Source organism: Pongo pygmaeus, chromosome 1 (assembly GCF_028885625.2).
Source record: "Pongo pygmaeus isolate AG05252 chromosome 1, NHGRI_mPonPyg2-v2.0_pri, whole genome shotgun sequence".
Classification (NCBI taxonomy): Eukaryota; Metazoa; Chordata; class Mammalia; order Primates; family Hominidae; genus Pongo; species Pongo pygmaeus.
In genome coordinates, this window is record NC_072373.2 from 151480810 (window position 1) to 151505903 (window position 25094).

Here is a 25094-nt window from a genome sequence, read left to right on the forward strand (position 1 = left end):
TATGGGGCTTACTTGGCTCCCCCTATCAATTTGCTTCAAAATAAATCAATTGTGGACCTGTCTTGTTTTATGAAAAAGCAATGTGATAGTCTTTAGATTTATCTTTCTAAACAAGACACAAGTTTACACATTACCCAGCACAGTAACCCGTCTTGGTATTGTTGACCTCAAAGGAAGAAGTGTAGGAAAAACTGATATAAGTAGAGAGTTTATTTGGGCCAAGCATGGGGGTTACAACCCAAATGCATGGAGACAAGTTGCCCTGAACAATACGCATTCTTATTAGCAACAGTTACAAGTAGGTTTTTAAAGAAAAAGAAGAGGCAGTTCCTAAGTTATTTACCATGAATTTACATTAAAACAGCATAAGCTATCAATTGGCTATAAATTGTTCTCTGTATCAAATTCCAGGAACATGAAGATAATGGGCAAGGCAGCTAGTCGGGAACAAAACGACTTTAAACAATTGCCCCCAGCTATGGTTGTGGAGGGGCAGTGTGGCACACGGGAAGCAAGACTAAAGGACCATACTTATATCTCTCTGGGCCTGCATACCTCATAAAATTCAAACTGCTCTATTTTTCTTTTCTCTATATTTTATTGAGGTAGATGCTGGGTGAGTTTGCACAAAGCTACAAATTTCTGTCGGAAACAGTCACTTTCTAATGCAACAACCTAACCTACCCATTCACACCACAAAGGCTCTAGCACTGACATTTCAACTGTCTCCACAACATCACTCTCACTTTACGATGATATTCTACCTCCCAACACACTTATAGTTCATCTGCTATACTCCTTAGCACTATTTTTCTAAGAAGAATTTAGTATCTTTGACTGAGCTGTACATCTTGCTTAACTGTAAAGAATGTAAAGTTTCAAAAATCCTGAATGACCTCTAAAATGTAGCGAAATGATAATTCCCACTACCCCTCAGGGTGGTAGAAAAAGATCAGGGAAATCCACAAAACAGAAAATATCCTCCCAGGCAAAAGATGTTTCCCCCTTTTTGATGCCTCCTCACTAATATTTCCTAACCTAAATTCCAAATGTGTATTTAACTCCATTTGATGTTTAAGTGTTTCCAAAGCAATATAGAGCCAGGGGATAACAAGTTGTGGTATCATTTTGTTAATACTGTCCATTTTAGCACAAAAAGGATAACTTAGTATCAACATTTATGCTCCTAAAGGATGTTGGATCAAATGAAATGTTCCTCATTGTTTCTCTCTCTTGATCTCTCCTTTACTCCTTCTCTTCCTTGCAGGATCTCCATCTCCTTCATAAGGGCACTCTGTGTTACCCCTTTAAACAAAATAAAGAAGTCCTACATTCTGCCCAGATTTTTTTCAGGCTCCACCAAAGGGATGGGTGAATTATGGCCCAAAAGTTGGTGAGGATGATGGTGAACCTTCAATTACCTTCAGTCCCCCAACCAACAATGGTCATGGCTTGGTTTCTCCCTGGATTACATGGAGAAAATCATGCCCTACTTTTTGGACCTGTTGCTTCTACATTTGTATGGTAACTGTGAAACCATCCTAATGAACAGCAAACATTAACCACTACTTTATGTAGTGTACATTTTATATGTAGACTTTGAATAAAAACACAGCTAAGTACTAACCAGCTTGCCCTTTAAACCAATTCCTTGTAGCTACTTATAGCATGACTGTTAGCTCCTTTCCTTATAGTTTCTTACTGCCTAAAAGTCACATAGATGTGGTCACAAAGCACTAACTTCTCTTAGTTATTTCTATGAGATAACATATGTAACATTAAGAAACATCAAGTTTCTATCTAAAAAGTTTTCCAGATCCTGGAATCCCATGGGTCTGCTGACACCAGTCAGTCTGAAGACCCCCTCCAAGGAACTGACTCAGCAAAAAAAAAAAAAAAAAAATTCCAGTTTTCATCTCTGTATGTTTCATTTCATTCCCTATACCCCAACAAATCAGCAGCTCCAGACCTTCAGCCCCTTACCTGCCTTTATCTTAAAAATCCTAAACTTAGACTCAGCAGGGAGGTAGATTTGAGGTTTCCTCAACCTTCCTCATTTTTCTACCATCAATTATTAAACTCTTTCTCTACTGCAATACCTGCTGTTTCGGTGTATTGGTATGTTACTGTGCAATAAGAACAACTCTGGTGAGCCTAAAATAACTTTTTCTGGCTGCCTCTCTAATTTTGTTCCCAATATCTACTTGTAGGCCTACCTCCTCAATTTCCATGGTTCTCCTATTCCTAGATCTTTTTTAAAGACTTAATTTCTTCCACTGAATTGTGTCTCCTGAACATTCACTTGAGCACAACTTCACTTGCAGCCTTGCTTTAGGAAATATTCCATAACTGGACATAAGAAACTCTTGCTTTCTTAATATCTATGACTACCCAAAAGATGAGTATAATTCTGATTAAAACTAAATTAGACTGTCAGAATGTGGATAACTATTGAACCAAAGCATATTATTTTGAAGAAGACTAAGAATTTGGAGAAGAGAATTAAGAAGTCTTTAAGGAAAAAAAAAGTGAAAGCTATTTTTGGGAATTTTGTTTTTCTTTCTTAATAGTACTAGCTTTCACAGCTACTAAGAGGACTTCAGAATTATTTGGAGCATAAGTATAAGAACTTTCTTACTGATTTGCACCAGTAACCTAAATTGAAGGACACATGGCTGGGATGATTTGGAATTCAATTAATGAAAATCAGGCATGGGTTTTTTAGAAGAGGAATATTTATTTTTTTCCATAGAAATAAAATGTAAATTGTTAAAAAAAAGTTGGCTTATTTTAATTAATTCAATTACTTAGAGTCATTCATATTTTCATTCAGATATAACTGAAACACTCTTCCTTCTTTATTTTTATTTCCTCTCCCCAGCTTTTCATTCTCTTTCAGTCTTCCTTTCTGTTTTTCGTTTGTTTGTTTCATTTTCTTTTGTTTTTTTGAGTCAGGATCTCACTCTTTCTCCCAGGCTAGAGTGCAGTGGCACAATCTCAGCTCACTGTAGCCTCCACCTCCAAGGCTCAATCAATCATCCTGAGTAACTGGGACTACAGGCATGTGTCATTATACCCAGCTAATTTTTATGGGGTTTGTTTTGTTCTTTTTTTTTTTTTTTGCAGTGGAAATGGGGTTTCATCATGTTTCCCAGGCTAGTTTTCCTTTCTATATACAGAAAAATTTAAAGTGAATGTGATGTTGGAGAGAGTGGGAAGGAAAAGTAGTGGCAGGTATGCTTGCTCATTACCAGGCACTGTGCCAAGTTCTGTGAATACATCTATAAGTAAAATCCACGCTGTTTCTCAAAGAACTCACAATCTATTTAAGAAAGCAGATGTCTATACAATAATTTTGTAACTATTATTCAATGTGATTAGTACTCACATAGCTCTATATACAGTGTTATAGAAGAATAAATTAGAGAATATCTCATTTTTCCTGGAGTGGTTTAAAAAGATGTCACAGAAACTGAATTGTAAATGGTACAGAAATATGGAGGGGTGGTTTGCAGTAGGACCTATCTTAGCCCACCACTTCTCAGGTTTGGCCTTTGAACTTGAGATATGACTGTTCCAAGGAAAGAAGGCAAAATGAACAAAAGCAAAATCTGAAGCAGGCTGTCAATAGAGATTGACTCTCATTGAGGCACACTAGTACAGGCTGGACCAAATGTCAGAATCAAGGCAACTTATATCAAATGCAGGGCTGTAACACTCTCTTAATTGCACCTGAAAATGAAACAAACAAGAGTGGAAATGAAACATATATCCTAATGTAGCTTTCAGGACTAGGGCATGCAGGTGGGCCCCAGTCATCAAATAACTGATGTATAACTTAGCATTTTTCAAAAGGCACTAGTGATCTATGAGAGGGGGAGAAAAGGGCCAGATTACCAGTTTCCTCAAGGGGCAAATCTTCTAAAAAATCATCTGCAGCCCGCAGCATCTGCCTCAGTGCAGAGAGGATCAGAATATCCTTTATGGGGTCCAGTTCCAAATCTGAAGCATAATTTCCAACCATCAAAATATTGGAAATAGGAATACCTAGCATTTTATGGACATTCATGACCTGTGGAAAGTATATTTAAAAAGTGTAAGTCTTGTATTTAATATTTGAAATTTGATCAATTTTAAATACAATTTAAGAAAGAAACCAAAAAAGCAATGGCTTAATAAGTTATCTTCAGAACATTCAATAATTCAGATCATTGCAGTTTTAAAGTGTGATATAAATTTGAATTAATCAAGCAATTGATCCCATTCTTCATTTCCCTGCAAATACATTGTGTGAGCACATATACACATACAGACACACACACACACACAACACACACACACACACGTATGATTGTAATACTATTACAATAATATCTGGTTATGATCAGCATTCTTTACCTGGCTTTGAGAAGTCATAGATCTACTCATGTTTAAAAAGTTGTCTTGAAGAACCTCACTGCAATCATCCACTTTAGTAAGCAAGGCCACATGTGCTATACCTATATCAAATAGATAAATCAATTATTTTATATCATAAATAGCAATGTGTCAAAAAGTTATTAAATATGTGTGAAAGCAACTCTATAGGGTGATTTTGAGAGCTGAAGAATGAAATATCCCCAATACATCTCAATATGGAGCCTGAAGCTTTTCTAGAGGAGAAGTGATCTTTGATCTTTTTTTTCCAACATGAGACAGCATTTTTCAATGCAACTAAATTCACACTAAATTGCAATCATCTACGATTCCATTCAAATAGTTTGTTTTAAATTGGTCAAGGGGAAAAAAGGGGTTGCTGGACTTTGAGGACTAAAAAGAACCACAAGAAAAAGAGGAAGTGAGGAGGGTTGCGTATGAAATCAGCAAACTGTGCTGATTTCACAGTTCCAATAGGGACCTACTCCTTTCTCCCTCAAACCACAGGGATTGAATTAGTAAATCACATTTGACTTCTAAACAAATCAAAATTCTGCTATGCTAACAACTGCTTATGAGGAAAATATAAGATTAATTTCAAATGCCAGTCAAGGAAGCTCCCAGGACTCTTTTAACAGGGATTTTAGTACCTTCTTCCTACTAAAATCTTGTGTTTATTTTTTCCATTACTGAATGATTTCCTTTACTACCTTCTCTTCATTCAGGTTTCAGAGGAATAACTAGCAAAGTTGACCAATTAATACCTAGGTTCTGGTAGAGGGCAGTTCTCAATTGACACCTATAATTTTTTTCAACCTCTGTTGCAATGTAATTCTTCTCTTTCAAAATTAATACAATGTCCTTTTAGAGGTCCTAAGTCAGCACAGTAAGTTGCATTAAGCATTGGCATCCAGCACGCCAAGGACAATGTGTTGCCATACATCCTTGAAAAGTCATTTTAAAACTTAGCATTTCTCTCTTACCCCAAACCCTCCATAATTTTAGAGCTGTTAAGTGCTTATATAAGTTTATATATTTACATTGTGTATATCTAATGTTCACTACTCAGACTTTTGTTAGGCAGTTTATTAAGTTCAGATGTAAAACTTATTATCCCCATTTTAGAAGAACAGGAGATAAAGTTCAGAGCAATTAAATTACCTTTCTCGAGGTCAAAGTTTACTACTATTTAAAAACTAGGTTCACTTAAGCAAGACCATGCTCTATACATTAAACATGCTCTATACATTAAGCACTTTTCGGAACCTAAATATGTGATCTTTCTACTGATAAAGTAAGCAATGAGGCTTTGGAGTATAAATGCCCCAACAATTCTTTATATTAAAATCTTTTGGAAGTTCAGTGAGAGTACTTCCAGTTCTGGACCAAATGGAGTAGACACACTTTTCCCTCTTCTTTACACTAAATATGGCTAAAATCTCTGGACATTATGCATAAATCAAACATAAAGATTGAAAAGTGCAGAGAATGCAATTTGGCTAGAGACCTTGAGACCCAAGAAACAATACAGAGATGAGCTCTCTAGGTTTTCTTTTTACTTCATATGCCCCAGACTGGATTTTGGAGACACTCACAACTGGAAAATACCGATTAGAGCCAGCAAAAAGGAAAAAAGTAAAGTAAAACCTGTTCCATCTAGTCAAAGCATGAGAAAAAGGACAGTGTAGCAAGACAGAAAACTTTCAGAAAATAGCCACACTACCCCAGTCAAACACCACAGAATTCACCTTAGCCCTATCCATGGATATGTCCTTCCCTTTCCCAACTTTCACCCTTAGCCAAGGTAGTATCAGAGAAGAAAAAAATGTAGGGAGCCAGGACATTTATACCTGCACTATACTAACAAGGTCCCTCTTGATGGTGTCAAGGGAGGCTACTTGGGGATCCTAGACTTCCACCGAATCAGCAGCAATGAGGTGCTCTTTTCCCTCTCTGGCAGTGTCAGAGGAGAACAAGTGAGAAGCTGGAACTTTAGCCTTCATTAACCTTAGATGCAAGGAGGCTTCTAGCCCCTGTGATGTCAGGGTATCCTATATGGGGCACAGTAAGAAAGTACCCTTTCTCCAAGGGTGTCAAACAAGGCCTCATGGGAAACCTGTACTTTCCATCTTACCAGTATCAGAATATGTCTACTAAAACATGAGACGTAAGATCCAGAGTCACAGAATAAAATACCTAAAATATCAAAGATGCAATTAAAAATCATTTGTCACATCAAAACCCAGGAAATTCTCAACTTGAATGAGAAAAGCTAATCAGAAGATCATGACCCTAATTAGATGACAAAGATGTTAGAATTATTTGGCAAGGATTCTAAAGCAACCATCATAAAAATGCTTAAGAACAAAATAGGAACATGCTTGAAAAAAATGAAAGAAGTGGGATGTCTCAGCAAAGAAATAGAAGACCTGAAAAAGAATCAAATTGAAATTTTAGAGCTAAAAAGCATAATACCCAAGATAGGAAAAACAATAGCTATGCTCAAAAGCAGAATGGAGAGGGCAAAGTGATGAACAAGTGAATTCAAAGATATAACAATAGAAATTACCCACTCTGAAAAATAAAGAGCAAATAGATATAAAAAATAAATAAATAAATTGTGAGACTATAACAAAATATCTAGAATTCATGTCCCAGAGTTCCAAAAGGAGAGATGAGAGATGGCAGGGCTGGAAATCATCATAATAGTAAGACAACTACAGACTGGGAGAAACTATTTGCAAACAATGTATCTGACAATTGACTCATATTTAGGATTTATAGATCTTTTAGCATTCAACTTCTAAAAAACACAAATCACCCAATCAGAAAATAATCAAAAGACATGAAGAGACATTTCACTGAACAAGCTATATAGAAGGCAAATAAGCACATGAGAAGATGTTCAACGTCATTAGTCTTTAAGCAATGCAAATTAAGACCCTGATGAAATATCAGTATACATCTATTAGAAGAGTTAAGGAATTTTTAATAGCAACAATACCAAATACTAGCAAGAATGCAGAAAAAATAGATCTCTCATGTATTGCTGGTGGGATTGTAAAATGGTGCAGTCCCTCTGGAGTATAGTTTGGTGATCTCTTTCAAAGCTAAATATACAGTTACTCTATGACCCAGCATTACATTTCTGGAGATGCACCCCAGAGGAATAAAAACTTATATCCACACAAAACTTGATCGGACTTTTATTTGCAATAGCTAAAAACTGGAATATTTTTTGATAGAGCATGGTTAAACTGTGGTATATCTATACCATGGAATACTATACAGTTTTTTAAATGAACAGTAAATACATACATACATCTTGGATGGATGTCAAAGGATATTAGGTTGAGTCAAAAAAGCCAGTCTCAAAAGGTGTCATACTGTATGATTCCATTTGTATAACATTCACAAAATGACAAAATTATGGAAATGAAGAAAATATTAGTGGTTGCCAAGAGTTAAGGATGGTGGAGGAATAGTGGGTGCCATGAGGGAAATCTACAAAGTGATGTAATATTTGGTTGCAGTGATGGGTACATAAACTTACACATGTGATAAAATGACATAGAACTATAAACACACATTGTTAACAATAATCAGTTTTCTGGTTTTGATCTTCCCGGTCTAGCCACATAGGCTTTAGCCCTATCTAAAGCCTCAGGAAAATCACACACGAAAAAAAAATGGTTGGTCAGTCTATTCTTTAAAGACTGAACATTAGGATTTGGGGTCTTTCTTCAGTCATGCCTGTGAATGATCTCTACCTGTGATGGCCACCACTCCAGGGAAATTGGATGAAAGGTACATGGGAAATCTCTGTACTCTCTTTGCAACTTCCTACAAATCTATAATTATTTCAAAGTAAATTTTTTTATAAGTTCAGTGAGACTCACCACAATTTAATACTTCTTTGTGAACTTGCTTGAATTTTGCCAACATTTTAGAGGAGAGATTGTCAATAGAGTTGATGTCTAAGACATAAGCCACACAGTGAATCCTGTCCTTCAGAGATGGAGAGGTGATAAAAGTAGAATGCTCAGGTGTAATTGGTTTATGGGAATTAAACTGTTATAAAAACATAAGGTAACATTCAGAATTCAGAGAGCCTCTGTTTAACCCTTAAAGACACAATTAATGCTTCTAATACTGTAACTACTGATCTCCCTCTTTCTCCTCAGCTACTCTTTCCCCAAATTAGTAGCACCCCCTCTTTACTTCCTTTCCACTGTGAGCATAATGCCATTATATCTCTCTTGTAGGAAAAAAAAACACTTTATTGCTTTGGTAAAAATGATAATTATCCATTGTAAATATTGCAGGAAAGTTTAAATAATATTTTTGAAAAGCTAATTTCAAATCCTAGTATCCAGAAATAAACACCATTAACATTTGTTAAATACATTTAAGACTCCTCTCTAAGCATTTTGCATGCTTAAATGAACTGGATAGAGAGAATAAAAGAAAGAAAAATATGTTGAAAATGCTATTTAAATTAAAAGACTAATTTATTTTGATTTTATAGAAGAAAAACAAACTAAAGTGAATAAAAGAAATACCAAATTTGAAGTTAATGTCTTCTTACCACAAGACAGTAATCTTTCTAAGATTAAGGAAATAGATTATGAAACAATGGTTTGGAAACATGTAGTTATTAAGCTATGTATTTCAATGTTGGACTGAATTGACTGGCTCCCTGCTGTGAAAAATTAGGGTGTTAGTATGCTCCTGATTTCTCCAATGTCTTCGCTCTATCCCTCCTCTCTTTATCTGTGTGTCTCCTTTTCCCTGACTGGATTATGAACTCCTGGAGGATAAGGATTGTGTTGTTATTGACCTATGTGTTTTCAGTAACTGGCTTAGAGTTTGGCACAAATATGGTTTATAATAAATGTTTTTTGAATGAATAAATAAATACATAGGTAAGGTTTCCAATTCAGCACATTTGGGAGGCAAAAGAGATAATTCTTTAGAAATTGAGGCTGATACCCAACACCTAAAAGAAAGGGAACAATCATTGTTGGCTTTTTTGAGAACTTAGACTATATCATCTCATTTAATCATCTTAGCCACCCTATGAGATAGACACTATTAATACTAACATTTCACACCTGAAAAAAAAAGACTAAAAGAGAGAAGTGTGTAACTTACTTACGAGTACACATCTGTTAGTAGCAGAGCCAAATTTTGAATCTAGGTATTTAGTAGTGAAATCTAAGCATTTACGTATAAAATGACATTTCAACACAAAATAGTTACTTGTTCCAATATTTTGTCTATGTAACCCAAAAAGTGCAAGGGGTTAAGTGACTACTTTATTATTAGTTTACATTATTGTAAAGAGTGATAAAAACACACTATCTCCTTGATCTTTTACTAGAATGCAAATGAGTAGAACCCTGCCTTTTGGCTTTATTTCTCAATGTTATAGAAAAGAACAATAGTCACTCTACTTTTTTATATGAATTCTTATTCCTTTAAAGTAGAATAGTGTTGATTGATGTTGAAACCACATTATGGGAGTTGAAATTGCCTTATGTGGTTAAAAATTCAGTGAAAAATACTGAAGAAAATAATTTGAAATGTTTTGGATATTGAAGAAATCTTACCTGATATCTGTCTGCCATACAACCTTTTAAGATGTGGGGAATGTCATCCATGCACAGTCCTGTTCCCTCTGCCCCAACTAGCCCCATAGTGTCACACAACATAAATGGCAGAGATTTTCCATTTTTTCCATCTTTAACAGAATATATCCTATACTGTTAAAAAAATATTAAGTGTAAAGGTTCATTCATCACCCAGCATTCAAGACATGACAATAAGAAGAAAAGAGACTGGTTAATATTTGAACGCCATGGTCCTCAAACAGTTTGGTCTCAGGACCCCTTTAGACTCTTAAAAGTCATTAAGAAGATCTGTTATTGAGAAGATCTGTTATTTATGTGAGTTCTATCTATGGATATTTAAAATATTGGAAATTAAAACTGAAAAAAATGTAAATATTTCTTTTTTAATTAAAAAAGAAAATTATATGTAATTTATCATGTAAATCATGTGTGTGTGTATATATATATATACACACATACACATATATATATATAGTGGTATGTTTTGACTCCTTGCTTTTTATATTTTGTGTATCTACTATCAGTATTTGTTTTGTGGTTAACCATGATGCTTACAAAAAAAACATATTTATAACTGGTTATTTTAAGTTAATAACAGCTCCACTTGGATAGAAAAAAAAAAAAACACTCCACATTTTTACTCCACTCCTTCCCACAGTTTGCACCTTTGATACCACAATTTACATCTTTCCATATTGCATATCCTTTAACAAACTCTTACAGCTATTATTATTTTAGTAGTTTTGTCTTCTAAACTTCACCATCATTATAGTATGAGTATTCTGAATTTTACTGTATACTTAGTTTTACCAGTGAGTTTTATACTTTCAGATATTTTTATATTACTTATTAGCATCCTTTTCTTTCAGCTTGAAAAACTCGCTTTAGCATTCTTGTAAGACAGGTATAATTGTAATGAACTCCCTCAGCTTTTGTTCTTGCAGGAAAATCTTTATCTATCCTTTATTTCTGAAGCACAGCTTTACTGGGTATAATATTCTCAATTGGATGGGTTTGTTTGTTTTTTCTTTTGGCACTTTGAATATTTCATCCTACTCTCTTGGCCCATAGAGTTTCTGCTAAGTCTGCTGCTAGTCATGTTAAAACTCTCTAAGATGTTATTTGCTTTTTTATCTTCCAGTTTTCAGAATCCTCTCTTTGTCTTTGATATTTTACAGTTTGATTTTAATATATCTTGGGTTAATCTTCTTTGGATTAAATCTGACTGGGGACTTTTCTCTCAGTTTTACCTGGATATTTACATCATCTTCCAGGTTTTAAAAGTTTTTTGCTACTATTTATTTACTTAAGATTTCTATTACTTTTAATTTCTTGTCTCCTTTCGCCCTTGTAACTTGAATATTTGTCCTTTTGATGATGTTCCATAAACCCCTTCCTCTTCATTCTGTTTTTTTATTCTTCTTCCTTCCTCTTCATTCTGTTTTTTTATTCTCTATCTATATTTTCAAATAACCTACCTTTAAGTTCACAGACTCTTCTACTTGATCAATTCTGCTGTTGATGCTCTCTATTTCATTTCTCATTTCACCCATTGTATTTTTCATCTCTGAAATTTGTTTCATTTTTTATAATTATTACAACCTTTCTATTAAATTTCTTATTCTGATCACTCATTTTTCTCATTTTGTTAAATTGTTTCTCTGTATTTTCTTGAAGTTTGCTGTGCTTCCTTAAAATAATTATTTTGAATTCTTCGGGTGGTTCATACATCTCCATTTCTTTAGTATTGGCCACTGGCACATTATTTTCTCTCTTTAGTGACGTCATGTTACCCTGATTGCTTTTGACTCTTGTAACAATGTGTCAATGTATAAACATCTCTGGAAGTAGGTACTTATTCCAATCTTTGCAGATTGCCTTTGTCTGGAAAAGTCCTTCAACAATCAGCCTATCCAAAAATTCTGGGCAGGCTGCCTTGCATAGTCCCAAAGCCTGGGACCACTGTGACTGGTACAGCACTGAGGCATGCCTAAAGCTCAGGGCCACTGTGGCATCCGTGTCACTAAGTGCTGTTCAGAGGTTGGGCCACTAATAACCCATCCATGGTGTGGTCCAGGGACTGAGTCCACCATGCAAGCTTGAAGCCTAGGGCCACACGGTCTCACTTGGCACCAGCATGGGGCTAGAGGCTCAGCCGTCAAACAACAGCCTAAAGTCTGGGGCCATGAGGTTCTATCCAGTGCTGGATTTTACTGCAGTAGGCCTGATATTGGAGTCCAGGCAAAGTCCTGTGCTCACTTCTCTCTTTTCCCCAAAGCAGATGACAGTTCTCTCCACACTATGCTCCCTGGGGTTGAGGGGGGTGATGCAGATAACGTAAAACTATCTTTCCTACCCTCTTCAATGTATCTTTTGTTATTATTGTGCTAGAACTAGGTACAGTAATCTTTCACCTGGTTTCCTGAGGTGATATTTTGTGTGCTAATAGTTATTCAAATTGATGCTTCAATGGAGGAATGATTGCTGGAGAGACCTATGTGACCATCTTGCTCTGCCCCTCCTGCTCTTAAATGTTGTTTTAATCATTAAAAATTCAATTATAAACCTGTCACATGTTCATCAAATAACATTTTTTACTTAAAAAGCATTTTTTAAAAAATTTACAGAAAACAGTATCATTGGTTTATTAGTAAAATTCTCTTTAATGTCTGGATTAAAGAATATAACTGTAATCTCATATGTGGCTCCGATTCAATCTCTTGATATGTTGTTTTAATTGAGGTATGTGAAGAAAATATGGACTCTCACATGTATGTATAATATGAAAAGGAGGTAATATTTCACTGTATAGCTTTCAGGGAATTGTGAATATTCCTCAACGTAATATAGCAAAGCTCAACAAGTAATAACTTCTTAAAGGTTAGTTGCAATGTGGAATCTACGACATTTTTATATGCCGCCACATTAAATCCATTGGTTTGTCTTATACTTTGAATATACCCTTTACTCATGCATGATTTTTTAACCTAATTTATTGATCATCTTAAAACATTGGTTCACTGGGTTATCCAGATCTTCCTAATGTTGACACATTTCATCATGCAATATTAAAACAGCACATTTGTTAATACCACCATTAATCTCATTGGATAAGTTTTTAAGTGCTGAAAAGCTGTCAGGCTCAGAATAGTGGATACAAGTTTCTCAAAGTTTGATTTCTCTCAAAAGCTCAAATTTTGTTATTGGCAACAAACACTGTCAGCTTTTGTTTTTGTTCTTGATTAGTAGGGTCACTTGAGCATTTTCATTAAGATATCTGCCAAATATCCAAGTATGAATGAGTAAGTCTGTTCTGTCCAGTAAAAGTGATGTCACATTTAAAAAAAAGTTCAGTTAACAACTCAGCTGCTCCAGTGCTTTTTCGAAAGACAACTGCCAATTTTCAATATGCATTAGAAGTACTTTATGAGCACTTCCCATTTTATCACACTGAATATCAAAATGATGTGTATTCCAAAGTGGAGTTTAAATAAAACCAGTAACTGTTACTATTCATCAAGGAGTAAAACTGGCATTTTTTTTCCTGTAAGTGCAGTAATTGGGAGAAATACAGTGACTACTAGTAGTGTTTGGTGCCACCGTTTGATTCATACTAACGTGCCAACAGGTAAAACTATGTTGTGCAATTAATTCAAGTGTCAATACACTAGAAAAGACAAAAAAAAACTTAGAATAGTTCTAAAAATAGTTTTGAACACAGAGATACCCTTAAAATGTCTCCGGGAACCCAAGGGGTCCACAAATCTCACTTTGAGAAGCACAACAGAACTTTCTTTCCTAGATAAACACATTCAATCTTATTGCAAGGATATTTTCTAGAACAATTCTGAAAGTATTTTATTTGTTGGTCAGATATACTTTCAAAATACACAAAAAAATATGGACGATTTGGGAAGAATTGCAAAGAAAAGGATTTCTCAGAGACACTTTAATTACAATTTTTCCACCTGTGGTGCTGGCAAGGGTGTAGTATCACTCAAACCAGAAGGGAGAGAATCGTCTATGACCTATTGTAATCGCAATAAAATCAAAAGCTCTCATTGGGCCATGAAATGCAGAGGAGTAATCCCACTGAAGATTTTTATCTAGGAGAATAGGACTTACCAGTGCCTCAACATGAAAGAAATTATACTAAGCACTAGAGTTAAAGTACATTGTAAAATTTCAGGAACACCAATATGCATCTTCATAGTTTCCTTACCCATTAATTTGCTTTCTTCACAACTTCAATTATTCAAAGGAAAGGGCCTTTTAAGCAATAAAATATTCAATTTCCCTCATAAAAGTCTGCCCTATATTTCTTCAATTTAAATAACATTTGCATTTCACTGGAGTTCAGTATCTACATCTTCTCCTAAAATAAGACCTTTGGAATTTAAAACTTAAAAGGAAGAAAGTGAAATTTTGTCCTGAGTAGTACCTCTATTATAGCATATATCACAATGAATGATACAGATTTATTATCTGCATTGGTCTCTGAGATATCTGGGCAATGGGACCAAGCATTATTTGTATTTTGGTCTTTATGTCTGAATAAATATTTAGCAAACAGAAACATTTCAATCAATGCCTAATTAATTTCATTTGTGCTGCCCATACCTTGCCATGGCTTCTGAGACTAATATATTAAAATAAAGCCACTCAAGAGCACAGTATCAGGCCAACATCAACAAATAAGGTGCGATTCTTGAAAATCCTAGAAAATTCTTCCAGTTATTGAATGTGACACAAAAGCTAAAATGAACCATTACTGTCTTATTATGCTGTCTTATGCTAAATTTTGCATTGATAATACACAGCATATTCCCTAACAAATGATAATATTAATTTGTAGTAATCATTAAAAAAGCCTGATTCTAAACTTTTCTATCTTTCCCTTTATTATTTTTTGTTTGATTGCATGTGCATGATAACATTGAAAAACATAAATCAGAAAGAATTTTCTAGACAAGTGCTGCATCATAATTTGTAGTTCTTTAGAGCAACAATTAAGAAATCTATATTACTATTTATTTCCTTATGTATATCTTTTTGTAAATAAGATAGTTTTTGTAAGAGCATAGATTTACACTTCAAGTTCTTCTTCAAAGTTGACCCACCAAAGTGAATTACTATTTAGCTTTTCATGACCATGTCTTAGAGAATGGGCCTATGTAATAAAAAAAAAAAATTACCTTACATAATTCTCATTATTTTATTACAAAAAAAGAAAAACATTTTAAACCAGGTAAAATCATGTGGTACATGAGTAAAATGAACATCAAATATAATGGTCAAAGATTTTCATAGGGTTTTTAAATTTTTGTTGTTTTTTATACAAATACTAAAAAGTATTCTTTATATAACTGCTTCTTCCATCCATAAAATTTGAAAGCTTCTCTGTATAACATAGCACAATGGAGGTGCTTCTGATTAAAATTTTACTCCTATTTTCCATTTGATTTAGCATTTAATTGTATATTAGGATTGCCCTGAGAGAAAAAGGCAAAGACATAAGCAATGTAATAATTGTAATCTATAAAATAAAATCCTCAGGGAAATAACTTACCCGTTCGGTTATGCTGGTGATATCAGACCCCACTATGGCTTGGCCAGTCACATGGCCATGAAAAATAGACTTGACTGAATTGAAAAAACTGGACTTTCCAGACCCAATTGGACCCACCAAAAGAATACGAATTTCTGAAACCAAGTCTGCATAGGGCTTGTAGGCTCTGATGTCTGCTAGAAGCCTATTTCTGTGCCTGTTAAAATATAGTGGTTAAATACAGCATTAGAACAGCCAATAAAGAATACCATAAAGAACACCGCAAGTCACCTAGAGCTTCTTTCTCTTCCCTGAGAAGGGTATTTTTTCAATACTTAATTATTATTTTGATAATGAGATCTTCTATAATATGATTTGAAATATCTAAAGTTACACATTTTGTGCTTAAAGAAAATGCATTATTTTATATATGACTAAAGTTAAATATTAACCTGCAACCAAACCATTTTTCAACTATTAGTCTTAGATCACATGAATGTAATAAGAAATATCAGTGACATTGAACACAAATTATTATTTTCACTAGAAATACATTAAGGAGAAATCAAAATAAAATATATGCAATGTAGCTATCTATAAATTTAAAAAGAAAGTTTGTTTTTGACATTTACTGAGGATTCTCAAAAGCTGTTTCTCAAGGACAGGATTCAGAGAAATTATCTAAAATGGTTATCCAGACCCTACCTGGAAAATTTTGGTCTAAAGTGGAAATGAAGTCAAATTGGTCAATGTCATCAGGTGGATATAAAGTTTCATAGTTAGTAGTGCTTTTGTTATTTTATGTCAATAACATTATAACTCTTTTTTTAATCATTCCAGTGGCATGATTTTTATCTTTACCACGTATTTGTCAGCATTCTTTATACAATTGGTCTAAATAAAATGATTAATAGATAGCCCAAGAATTCAACTTACTCTCTGGCTTTCATTATCCTCTTTGTGTCGTCTAGGTTATCCTTAATTCCTATAGGAAATAATCATAGCATAATAAATTTTTAAAACTTGTCTGGTTAAATGTGGCCAAGTCTACTTTTGAAATAAGACATTGAGTTTGCTTGCATAACCCAGGGCTGAGCTGCTCAGTTAGGAGTCAGAGTTGGCAACATAATGAGAGGAAGAGGAGGAAAAATTATCCTCTCTGCACATTAACTTGCTCTGGAAGCTCTCACACAATTACACCTAGAAGTTCTAAGGGTCATATGTTATAAGGGTCTGATCTTTGGGTCATATGTCAAAACAGAGCAGCTCTGATGATAAGATCTCTCTCTCTCCACATCCCCATCTCCTTTGTCATCTCTATCTCTGTACATATATTTCTCAACTTGCTTTGCTCAAAGCAGCCTATACATTCTGGATAAAAACCTCATAATCCTTATGTTCCCCACGTTTCATTTCAGAATTTATCAAAGAGTATAAATTGGCATGAATCTAACTGTTCCTTTCACTTTCCTTGCTCTTGTAGATCAATTATTACCTACCGAACACAAGGATTAGAATCATAATGTGAGATGTAGGATTATCTAATTTTACGTACCTTCAACTCGAAAAACTTCACGTTCCAAATACTGATGGTAGCCATAAAACCTTAGTTTCAAGTTTCTTGTTATCATTTTATCTAGATAAATTTTATTATCTCGACATAAAATGAAAATATCCTTTTTCGATAAACGACACACCAGTTGTTCATCAATAATTTTTGGTGCTGTATTTAAGAGTAGAGTTTCTATTTCAGTGGTGTCATTTTTCTTTTGAAGTGAAAACCATAGGGAATCATTTGGCTCTGTAGAACTTTCATGTAAATTAATATAATTTCCAAGCATAAAGGCTACAATCATATTGTCATCAATGTAAGTCATTGTTATAGTACATCCCTGATGGCTGCATCTTTCAACCATATTTTCAATGCTACCTCCATGAACACTAGACTTATAGAGAAGACTCAAAGAAACATTTCCAAGCAGCTTGCGCAGATGATTTTCATCATTCCATGTCAATCTTGTTGTCACTTCCATTGTTCTATATCTAATGGAAAAACAATTATAGGTTGAGAAGCTTATATAATATAGTAGCTTATAGCTTAGGTTTCCACTTCTACTTTCAGTGAGTTCTTTCTTCACTGACTCAATTAAAACACTTATTTGGTTAAGGCAAAAAATATAGCAAAAAATATAGAAATGGCAGAATAATGTTAGATATAAAAATATATAATTTAGAAAGGAAAAGTCATTAAAATTTTTAAATCAATTGACAAACTTCAGAAAGTTAAAGAATAAAGAAAAAATAAATCTCAGTAGGAGTCAGCAAACTTTTTCATAATGAACAAGATAGTAAATATTTTAGCCTTTGTAGACCATATGGTCTCTTCCACAATTACTCAACTTTGCCACTGTAATACAAAAGAAGTCATAGATAATATGTAAACAAGAGAGCATGACTGTGTTCCAATAAAATTTCCTTTAAAATGTATATGGCTGGAACAGAGGTCATCATAGTCATATCACATTCATCATTTGCCAACGTATGAATTAGAAAATGGAGCCTAGGAATTCATGCAAAAAAAAGCACATAAAGAAATTGAAATATGAAAGGAGATAACAGCTATAGAAGTCTTACAGCAGCATACTAGACTATTGGTCATTACAACAATTATTTCAATGAAAAAAACTGGAAAAGCAGGATAAACTATAAAAATACATGTGTTACAAAGCTCTAAAGAGGAAACAAGGCAGTTAAGACATATAGCTATTGGCAAAGATTTGGAGAAGTTAATAAAGAGAGATAAGCTAGGCATTTGGGAGCACATTTCTGACGTGTATCTGTCAAATTCAGAAAAGGCACTTGAGATGCTGAAAAGTTAAGCAAAGCGTTTGCTAGACTCATAGAGTTAGGGAGATAAAAATCATACTTTGGAGTGCAATAAGGAGAGTACCTTGGAAACCTTTCCCTTAGGCTACAGTTTGGGATTCTAAAGAGCTACAGGGAAAACCAAAAACCATATGCTCTCACTTATAAGTGGGAACTAAGCTATGAGTACACAAAGGCATACAGACTGATATGATGGACTTTAGAGACTCAGAAAGGAGAGGCTGGAAGAGGAGCTAGGGATTAAAAAAACTGCATATTAGATAGAATGTACACTACTTGTATGATGGATGCACTAAAATCTCAGAATTCACCACTATATAATTCATCCATGTAAAAAAAACCCACTTATACTCCAAATGCTATTGAAATAAAATTTAAAAAAAAAAATTTAAGAAAAGAGCTACAGAGAAGAAGTATGAACTGGAAGCAGACAGAGTTAATTTCATACTTCAGTATTCTCAATCCTTGATTGAATTAAGGTAAATGAGAATTGCTAGTGTCCATAGCTGCACAGCAGAAACAAAATAAATCCTGTCTGGATGAAAAGAACATTCTTCCAGCTTCAAAATATCTCTATGATTTTTTAAATATTCAGTGACTCTCATTCATCATAAACACATTCATGTTTCGAGGTAAATGAAACAACATGATAGACAACCAAGAGGAAAAAGCACACACTAGAAACAAACCCATACTTATACTGGAGTTACCCATAGAGATTTTTGAATTACTATGTTTAATATGTTCAAACAGCTAAAAGGTAAGATTGAATGATTTACAGTAAAATGAATACAATAAAAAGTCAAAAAGAGATTCTATAGGTAAAAATATATATCTGAAATTAATAATTAAATGAATACGTTTAACTGCAAGGTAGGCATAAAGAATTAGAAGAAAATTTACCAACTGAAGTATTGAGACTAAAAGAGAATAAAAAGAGAAAAGGGCAAAAGGGATTAAAGGATACAGTAAAATTAGTTAAGACATATGAACCAGAAAACAAGAATAAAAGAAAAATAATATAGAAGAGATATTCTACAAACCTTAAAAAGCAAGCAAGTCTCAAAACATTTCAAAGTACTAAATATTGAACAGACAGTATAAGCCAGAGTTTTTTTAACAAGAAGATAACTAGTAGATCCCCTCATACATTGGAAAATAAAAAATATATTTTGAAATAATCCATTATTCAAATAAGAAATCATAATGAAATTTAATTAAATGATAAAATATTCTTGTTAAAACTTATACAATGAAGATAAAATGTTACAAAAATCATATAAGTTTAAACATATGTATTAGAAATGGAGAAAAGCTGAAAATTAATTATATGGACTTTCACTTCAAAAAGTCAGAAAAAATACCAATTAAACTCAAAGTAGTAGAAAGAAATAAACAATAAAAATAAAAGCAAGAAATAATGGACCAAAATATTAATGGACAAATCAAGTATACAATAGAGAAGATTAACAAAACCAAAACCCAGTTTTCAAAGGGATTAACAAAATTTGTAAAACACTGCTGACACTGATAAAGGGAAAAAAGGGAAGGAATGTCCTAAAATCAAAAACATAAGAGAAAACGTCAGTCCAGATGCAATAAATGATAAATGATAAAATGGTCTGAAGATAAACAACTTTGTAAAATTAAATTTGAGAATAAGTGGACAAATTTCTAGAAAAATACAACTTACCAAAGCTGACATAAAAGTAAATACAAAATTTGACTATCTCATAGCTATTTTTAAAAACTAAATTCATAATTAATTTAAGACTTCCCCAAGAAAACTCAAGGATCAGAGTCTAGCTGCTGAATTCTACCAAATTTTGAAGAATAAATAATACACAATCTTACACATGTTCTTCCAGAGAATAACTTAGATGCCAAAACCTGCTAATGGTGTTATAAGCAAGAAAAATTACAGACCATCTCTTTTATAAATATAGATGGAATGATCCTCAGCAAAATATTAGCAAACCAAAAAAAAAAAGGAAAGAAAGAAAGAAGGATAATACTGAGTCAAAGCATGTCATGACAAAATACAACAATATGCTGTCTCCAAGAACTCACTTAGACTTAAGAACACACATAGGATGAAAATCAAATGATAATAAGGGTACCTTTGCAAATGGTAACCACAAGAACCGCAAGGTAACCCACAAGAGGTGTGTGTCCTTATCCCGCACAAAATACACATTAAATCAAAACCTGTCATAAGAAGCTATGAAGGACATCATATAATAATAAAAGGGTCAATTCTCCAGAAAAATATAACTGTTATAAATATATGTTCATCCAACATCAGAGCACCTAAATAAATGAAGGAAACACTGAAAGAATTGAAGGGAGAAACAGCAACACAATAAGAGAAGGAGATTTCGATAGCCCACTTTCAATACTTTATCCATTATAAAATATCCAAACAGAAGATCAATAGGAAAACAGAGAACTTGAACACTATAGTCCCAATGGACGTAATAGGCATATACAGGGCATTCCACCCAGCAACAACAAAATACACATTCTTCTCACGTGTATTATAAGAGTGTTCTCCAGGATAGATTACATGTTAGGTCAAAAAACAAGTCTTAACAAATCAAAGAAGATTGAAACCATATCAAGTGTCTTTCCTCATAACCATGTAATGAAACTAGAAATCAATAGCAGAAAATCTAGAAAATTAACAAGGATGTGAGAATTCAACTACACCCTCTGGAATAAGCAGTGGATCAAAAAGAAATCAAAAGGGAAATTTAAAAATATCTTGAGGCCAGGCATGGTGACTCACACCTGTAAACCCAGTACTTTGGGAGGCCGAGGTAGGCGGATCACTTGAGGTCATGAGTCCGAGACCAGCCTGGCCAATACGTAGAAGCCCTGTCTCTAATAAAAATACAAAAATACAAAAATTGGGTGTGGTGGTGTGCACCTGTAGTCCCAGCTACTTAGAAGGCTGAAGTAGGAGAATCGCTTGAACCTGGGAGGCGGAGATTGCACCACTGCACTCCAGCCTGGGTGAAAGAGAGAGACTCCATCTCAAAAACAGAAAAGAAAGGAAAAAAAAGAAAAGAAAAGAAATCTTGAGACAAATGAAGATACAAACCCATTTTAGATTAGCATTTGAATCAGTAAACCGCATTAAAAAGATCCAACATGAGCTGACATCATCCAGTCCATTGAGGGGCCAAATAGAACAAAAAGGCAGAGGAAGAGCAAATTCTCTCTTCTTGAGCTGGAGTATCCATCTTCTTCTGCTCTCAGATATCTGAGTTCCTGGTTCTCAGACATTCAGATTCTGGGACTTACACCACCAGCTCTCTCAGTTCCCAGGACTTTGAATTCAGACTGGGAGTTCCATCACTGGCTCCACCAGTTCTCAGGCATTTGGATTCAGACTGAATTACACCACCAGCTTTCCTGACTTTACATCTGGCAGGTGGCAGATAGTGAGACATCTTGGCCTCCAACGTCATTTGAGCCAACTCCCATAACAAATTTCCTTAGTTTTTGATTTTTTTTTTTAATGTTGGTTCAGTGTCTTTGAAGAACGCTGACTAATACAAATTGGTCATCTCAATAGATACAGAAAAGACATTTGACAAAACCCAAATCCTTCCATGATTAAAAAAAGGCAAAAAAACACTTAAAAAAAACCAGGAGTGGAAGGAAATTACCTCATCATAGTAAATCCATGTATAAAAAGTCCATAGTTAACATCATATTCAGCAGGGAAAAACTGACAGCTTTTCCTCTAACATCAGGTACAAGACAAGATTATCCACTTTTAACACTTCTATTCAACATAATGCTGAATGTCCTAGCCAGAACAAGTAGGCCAAAATACAAAAGAAAGTGAAAAAGAAAAAGGTACCTGAATTATAAAGGAAGTAAAATCATCTCTGCTCACAGATGATAATATCTCATATGTGGAAAATCCTAAAGCATCTACAGATCAAGTAATAGTATTGACTAATTTAGTGTGCTATTTATCTATTGCTGCATAGCAATTTCTCATACATTTAGAGACTTAAAACGACACACATTTATAGTCTCACAGTTTCTCTGGGTCAGAAATCCAGTTTGGTTCTCTGCTTCAGAATTTTTCATGAGGCAGTTATCAAAGTGCGAGCCACAGCTGCAGACTCTTCTGAATGTTTAATGGGAGAAGGACATGCTTCCAAGCTCCTATAGTTGTTAGCAGAATTAAGTTCCTTATGGTTGTAGATATGAGAACTCCATTTCTTGCCAACTAATGGTCAGAGGTTATCCTCAGTTCTCAGTTAGTTACTGACCTGAAGTCACCCTTAGTTCCTTGCCAAATGGGCCTCCCCAACATGACCACTTACTTCATTGAAACCAGCAAGGGAGAGAATCTCCTAGCATAGCAGACATTATAATCTTAACATATCACATTTGCCAAATTCTATTTGTTACCGTTAAGTCACAGTTTCCATCCACAGACAAGGGGGGATTATACACGGACATGAGTATTAAAAAAAAAAATAGGACAGGGACAATTAGGAGCTATTTTAGAGTCTATACACCACATTGTAAAACATAGCTGAATACAATCAATATGTTAAATATTGTTTAATATAGTCAATATGTTAAAATTCCCTCTAGTATCTCTCAGGTTTATCACAGCAACCTTTCTATTGTGAATTTCTATTAACAATAGAAAAGATATGGAATCAACCTAACTGTCCATAAGTGGATGGATAAAGAAAATGTGGCATATTACACAATGGAATACTATTTAGCTATAAAAACAGTAAAATCATGTCATTTGCAGCAACATGGATGGAACTGGAGAATATTAAGTGAAATAACCTAGGCACAGGAAATATCACACGTTCTCACTCATCATTTTAGATCAGCTAAAAAAGTTGATCTTATAAATGTGGAGAGTATGATGATAAATACTGGAGGCTAGGAAGGGTGGGTGGGTCTTGGAGGGAGAGATGAAGAGATGTAGGTTAATGAGTACAAATATACAGTTAAATAGAAGGTAGTTCTATTAGTCAACAACAAAATAGAGTGACTATGGTCAAAAACAATGTATTGTCTATTTCAAAGTAGCTAGAAGACTTGGGTTGTTCCCAGCACATGGAAATAATAAATACTCAAAGTGATGGAAACCACAAATACCCTGACTTGATCATTACACATTCTAAGTGCATCACCAAATATCACCTGTACCCCATAAATATGTAATGTATTATGTATCAATAAAAATAAAATTAATATAAATATATTAATTTTTAAATTATTGTGTAAAACCATTTTTGCTGGTATATAAAAACAGAAGTAATTTTAACAAAGTAATACTCGAGATCATATTTAGATACATATATACATACATACAGAAAACCATAAAAACAATTATGACAATAATTTATACCAAAGTCTAGATAATGTTGCCCTCTGGAAATAAAAAGAAGAGTAAAGAATATAGGAGAGGCTGGGTGTGGTGGCTCACACCTGTAATCCCAGCACTTTGGGAGGTTGAGGCTGGCAGATCACTTGAGGTCAGGAGTTCAAGACCAGCCTGGCCAACATGGTGAAACCTCGTCTCTACTAAAAATACAAAAATTAGCCAGGCATGGCGGTGCACGCCTGTAATCTCAGGTACTTGGGAGGCTGAGGCACAAGAATCCCTTGAACCCAGGAGGCTGAGTTTGCAGTGAGCCGACATCTTGACACTGCTCTCCAGCCTGGGCAATAGAGTGAGACTCCGTCTCAAAAGAAAACAATATATAGTAGAGAGTCATAGATTTCTTCAACTTTATTTGTAATGCTTTTGTATTTAAGTAAAAGAAAATTATTCTAATTTAAAAAGCAAATCATTTTTAAAATCGGATAAAACTATATCAGATTACAGTGTGGTTCATTTATACTCTCTAGTTATCTGTGTGTGAAATTTTCATTAAAATAAAAGACAAATGAAAGAGCAAAGTATTATTATTAGCAGCAATTCCACTCTGAAACTCCTTTTTAGAAAAAAAAAGCAAGCTTTTTTCTTCACACACAGCTAGGAAACATTGGATGGCAAGAAGTCACTTACCTGTGATGTTCTCACTTACATGTGGAAGCTTAAAAAAAAAGTTGATTTCATGGAGGCAGAGAGTAGCCTGGTGGTTACCAGAGGTTGGGAAAGTCAGAGGAAGGGGATGATGGAAAGAGGTTGGTTAATGGGTACAAAAATACAGCTACATAGAAGGAATAAGTTCTCGTGTTCATAGCACAATAGGGTAACTATAGTTAACAATAATTTATTGTCTATTTTGAAATAGCTAGAAGAGAAAATATGGAATGTTCCCAATACAAAGAAATGATAAATGGTTGAGGCGATGGATTTCCCAATGATCCTGATTTGATCATTACACATCGTATGCTTGTATCAAGATATCACACACACCCCATAAATATGTACAAATATTATGTTTCATTTAAAAAGTCGCTTACCTGTTTCTAAGGGTTAGATTAGGCTTAAATTGAGGATTAACTATTCTGTCTGATTTATCGAGCAGCCACGGTTTGGAGACAGAAGGTTCTTAAGAGATCTATGGCTTCGGAGACTCTAGGAAAGAAAGAAAACTGAAACTCAAAGC

At 34.2% G+C, this 25094-nt stretch overlaps 1 protein-coding gene across 4 annotated transcripts; it reads right to left on the minus strand.

Annotated features, from left to right (window-relative positions):
* Positions 1-1189: 1189 nt before the first annotated feature.
* On the minus strand, positions 1190-25094 carry IFI44L (interferon induced protein 44 like). Of its 4 annotated transcripts, none has more exons than XM_054450034.2 (9): positions 24949-25094; positions 17153-17640; positions 16534-16582; positions 15619-15814; positions 10029-10181; positions 8316-8424; positions 4399-4499; positions 3898-4072; positions 1190-3732 (listed from the first exon to the last, which is right to left on the minus strand). In XM_054450034.2, exons 2-9 carry the CDS (start codon positions 17628-17630, stop codon positions 3698-3700), a joined length of 1296 nt encoding a protein of 431 aa, XP_054306009.1. In that variant the 5' UTR covers positions 17631-17640; positions 24949-25094; the 3' UTR covers positions 1190-3697. The 4 variants fall into 4 exon arrangements, with proteins under 4 accessions (XP_054306009.1, XP_054306038.1, XP_054305999.1 ...); XM_054450063.2 differs by having other exon boundaries at positions 8316-8487; XM_054450024.2 differs by having other exon boundaries at positions 8316-8487; positions 17153-17634; positions 24949-25056.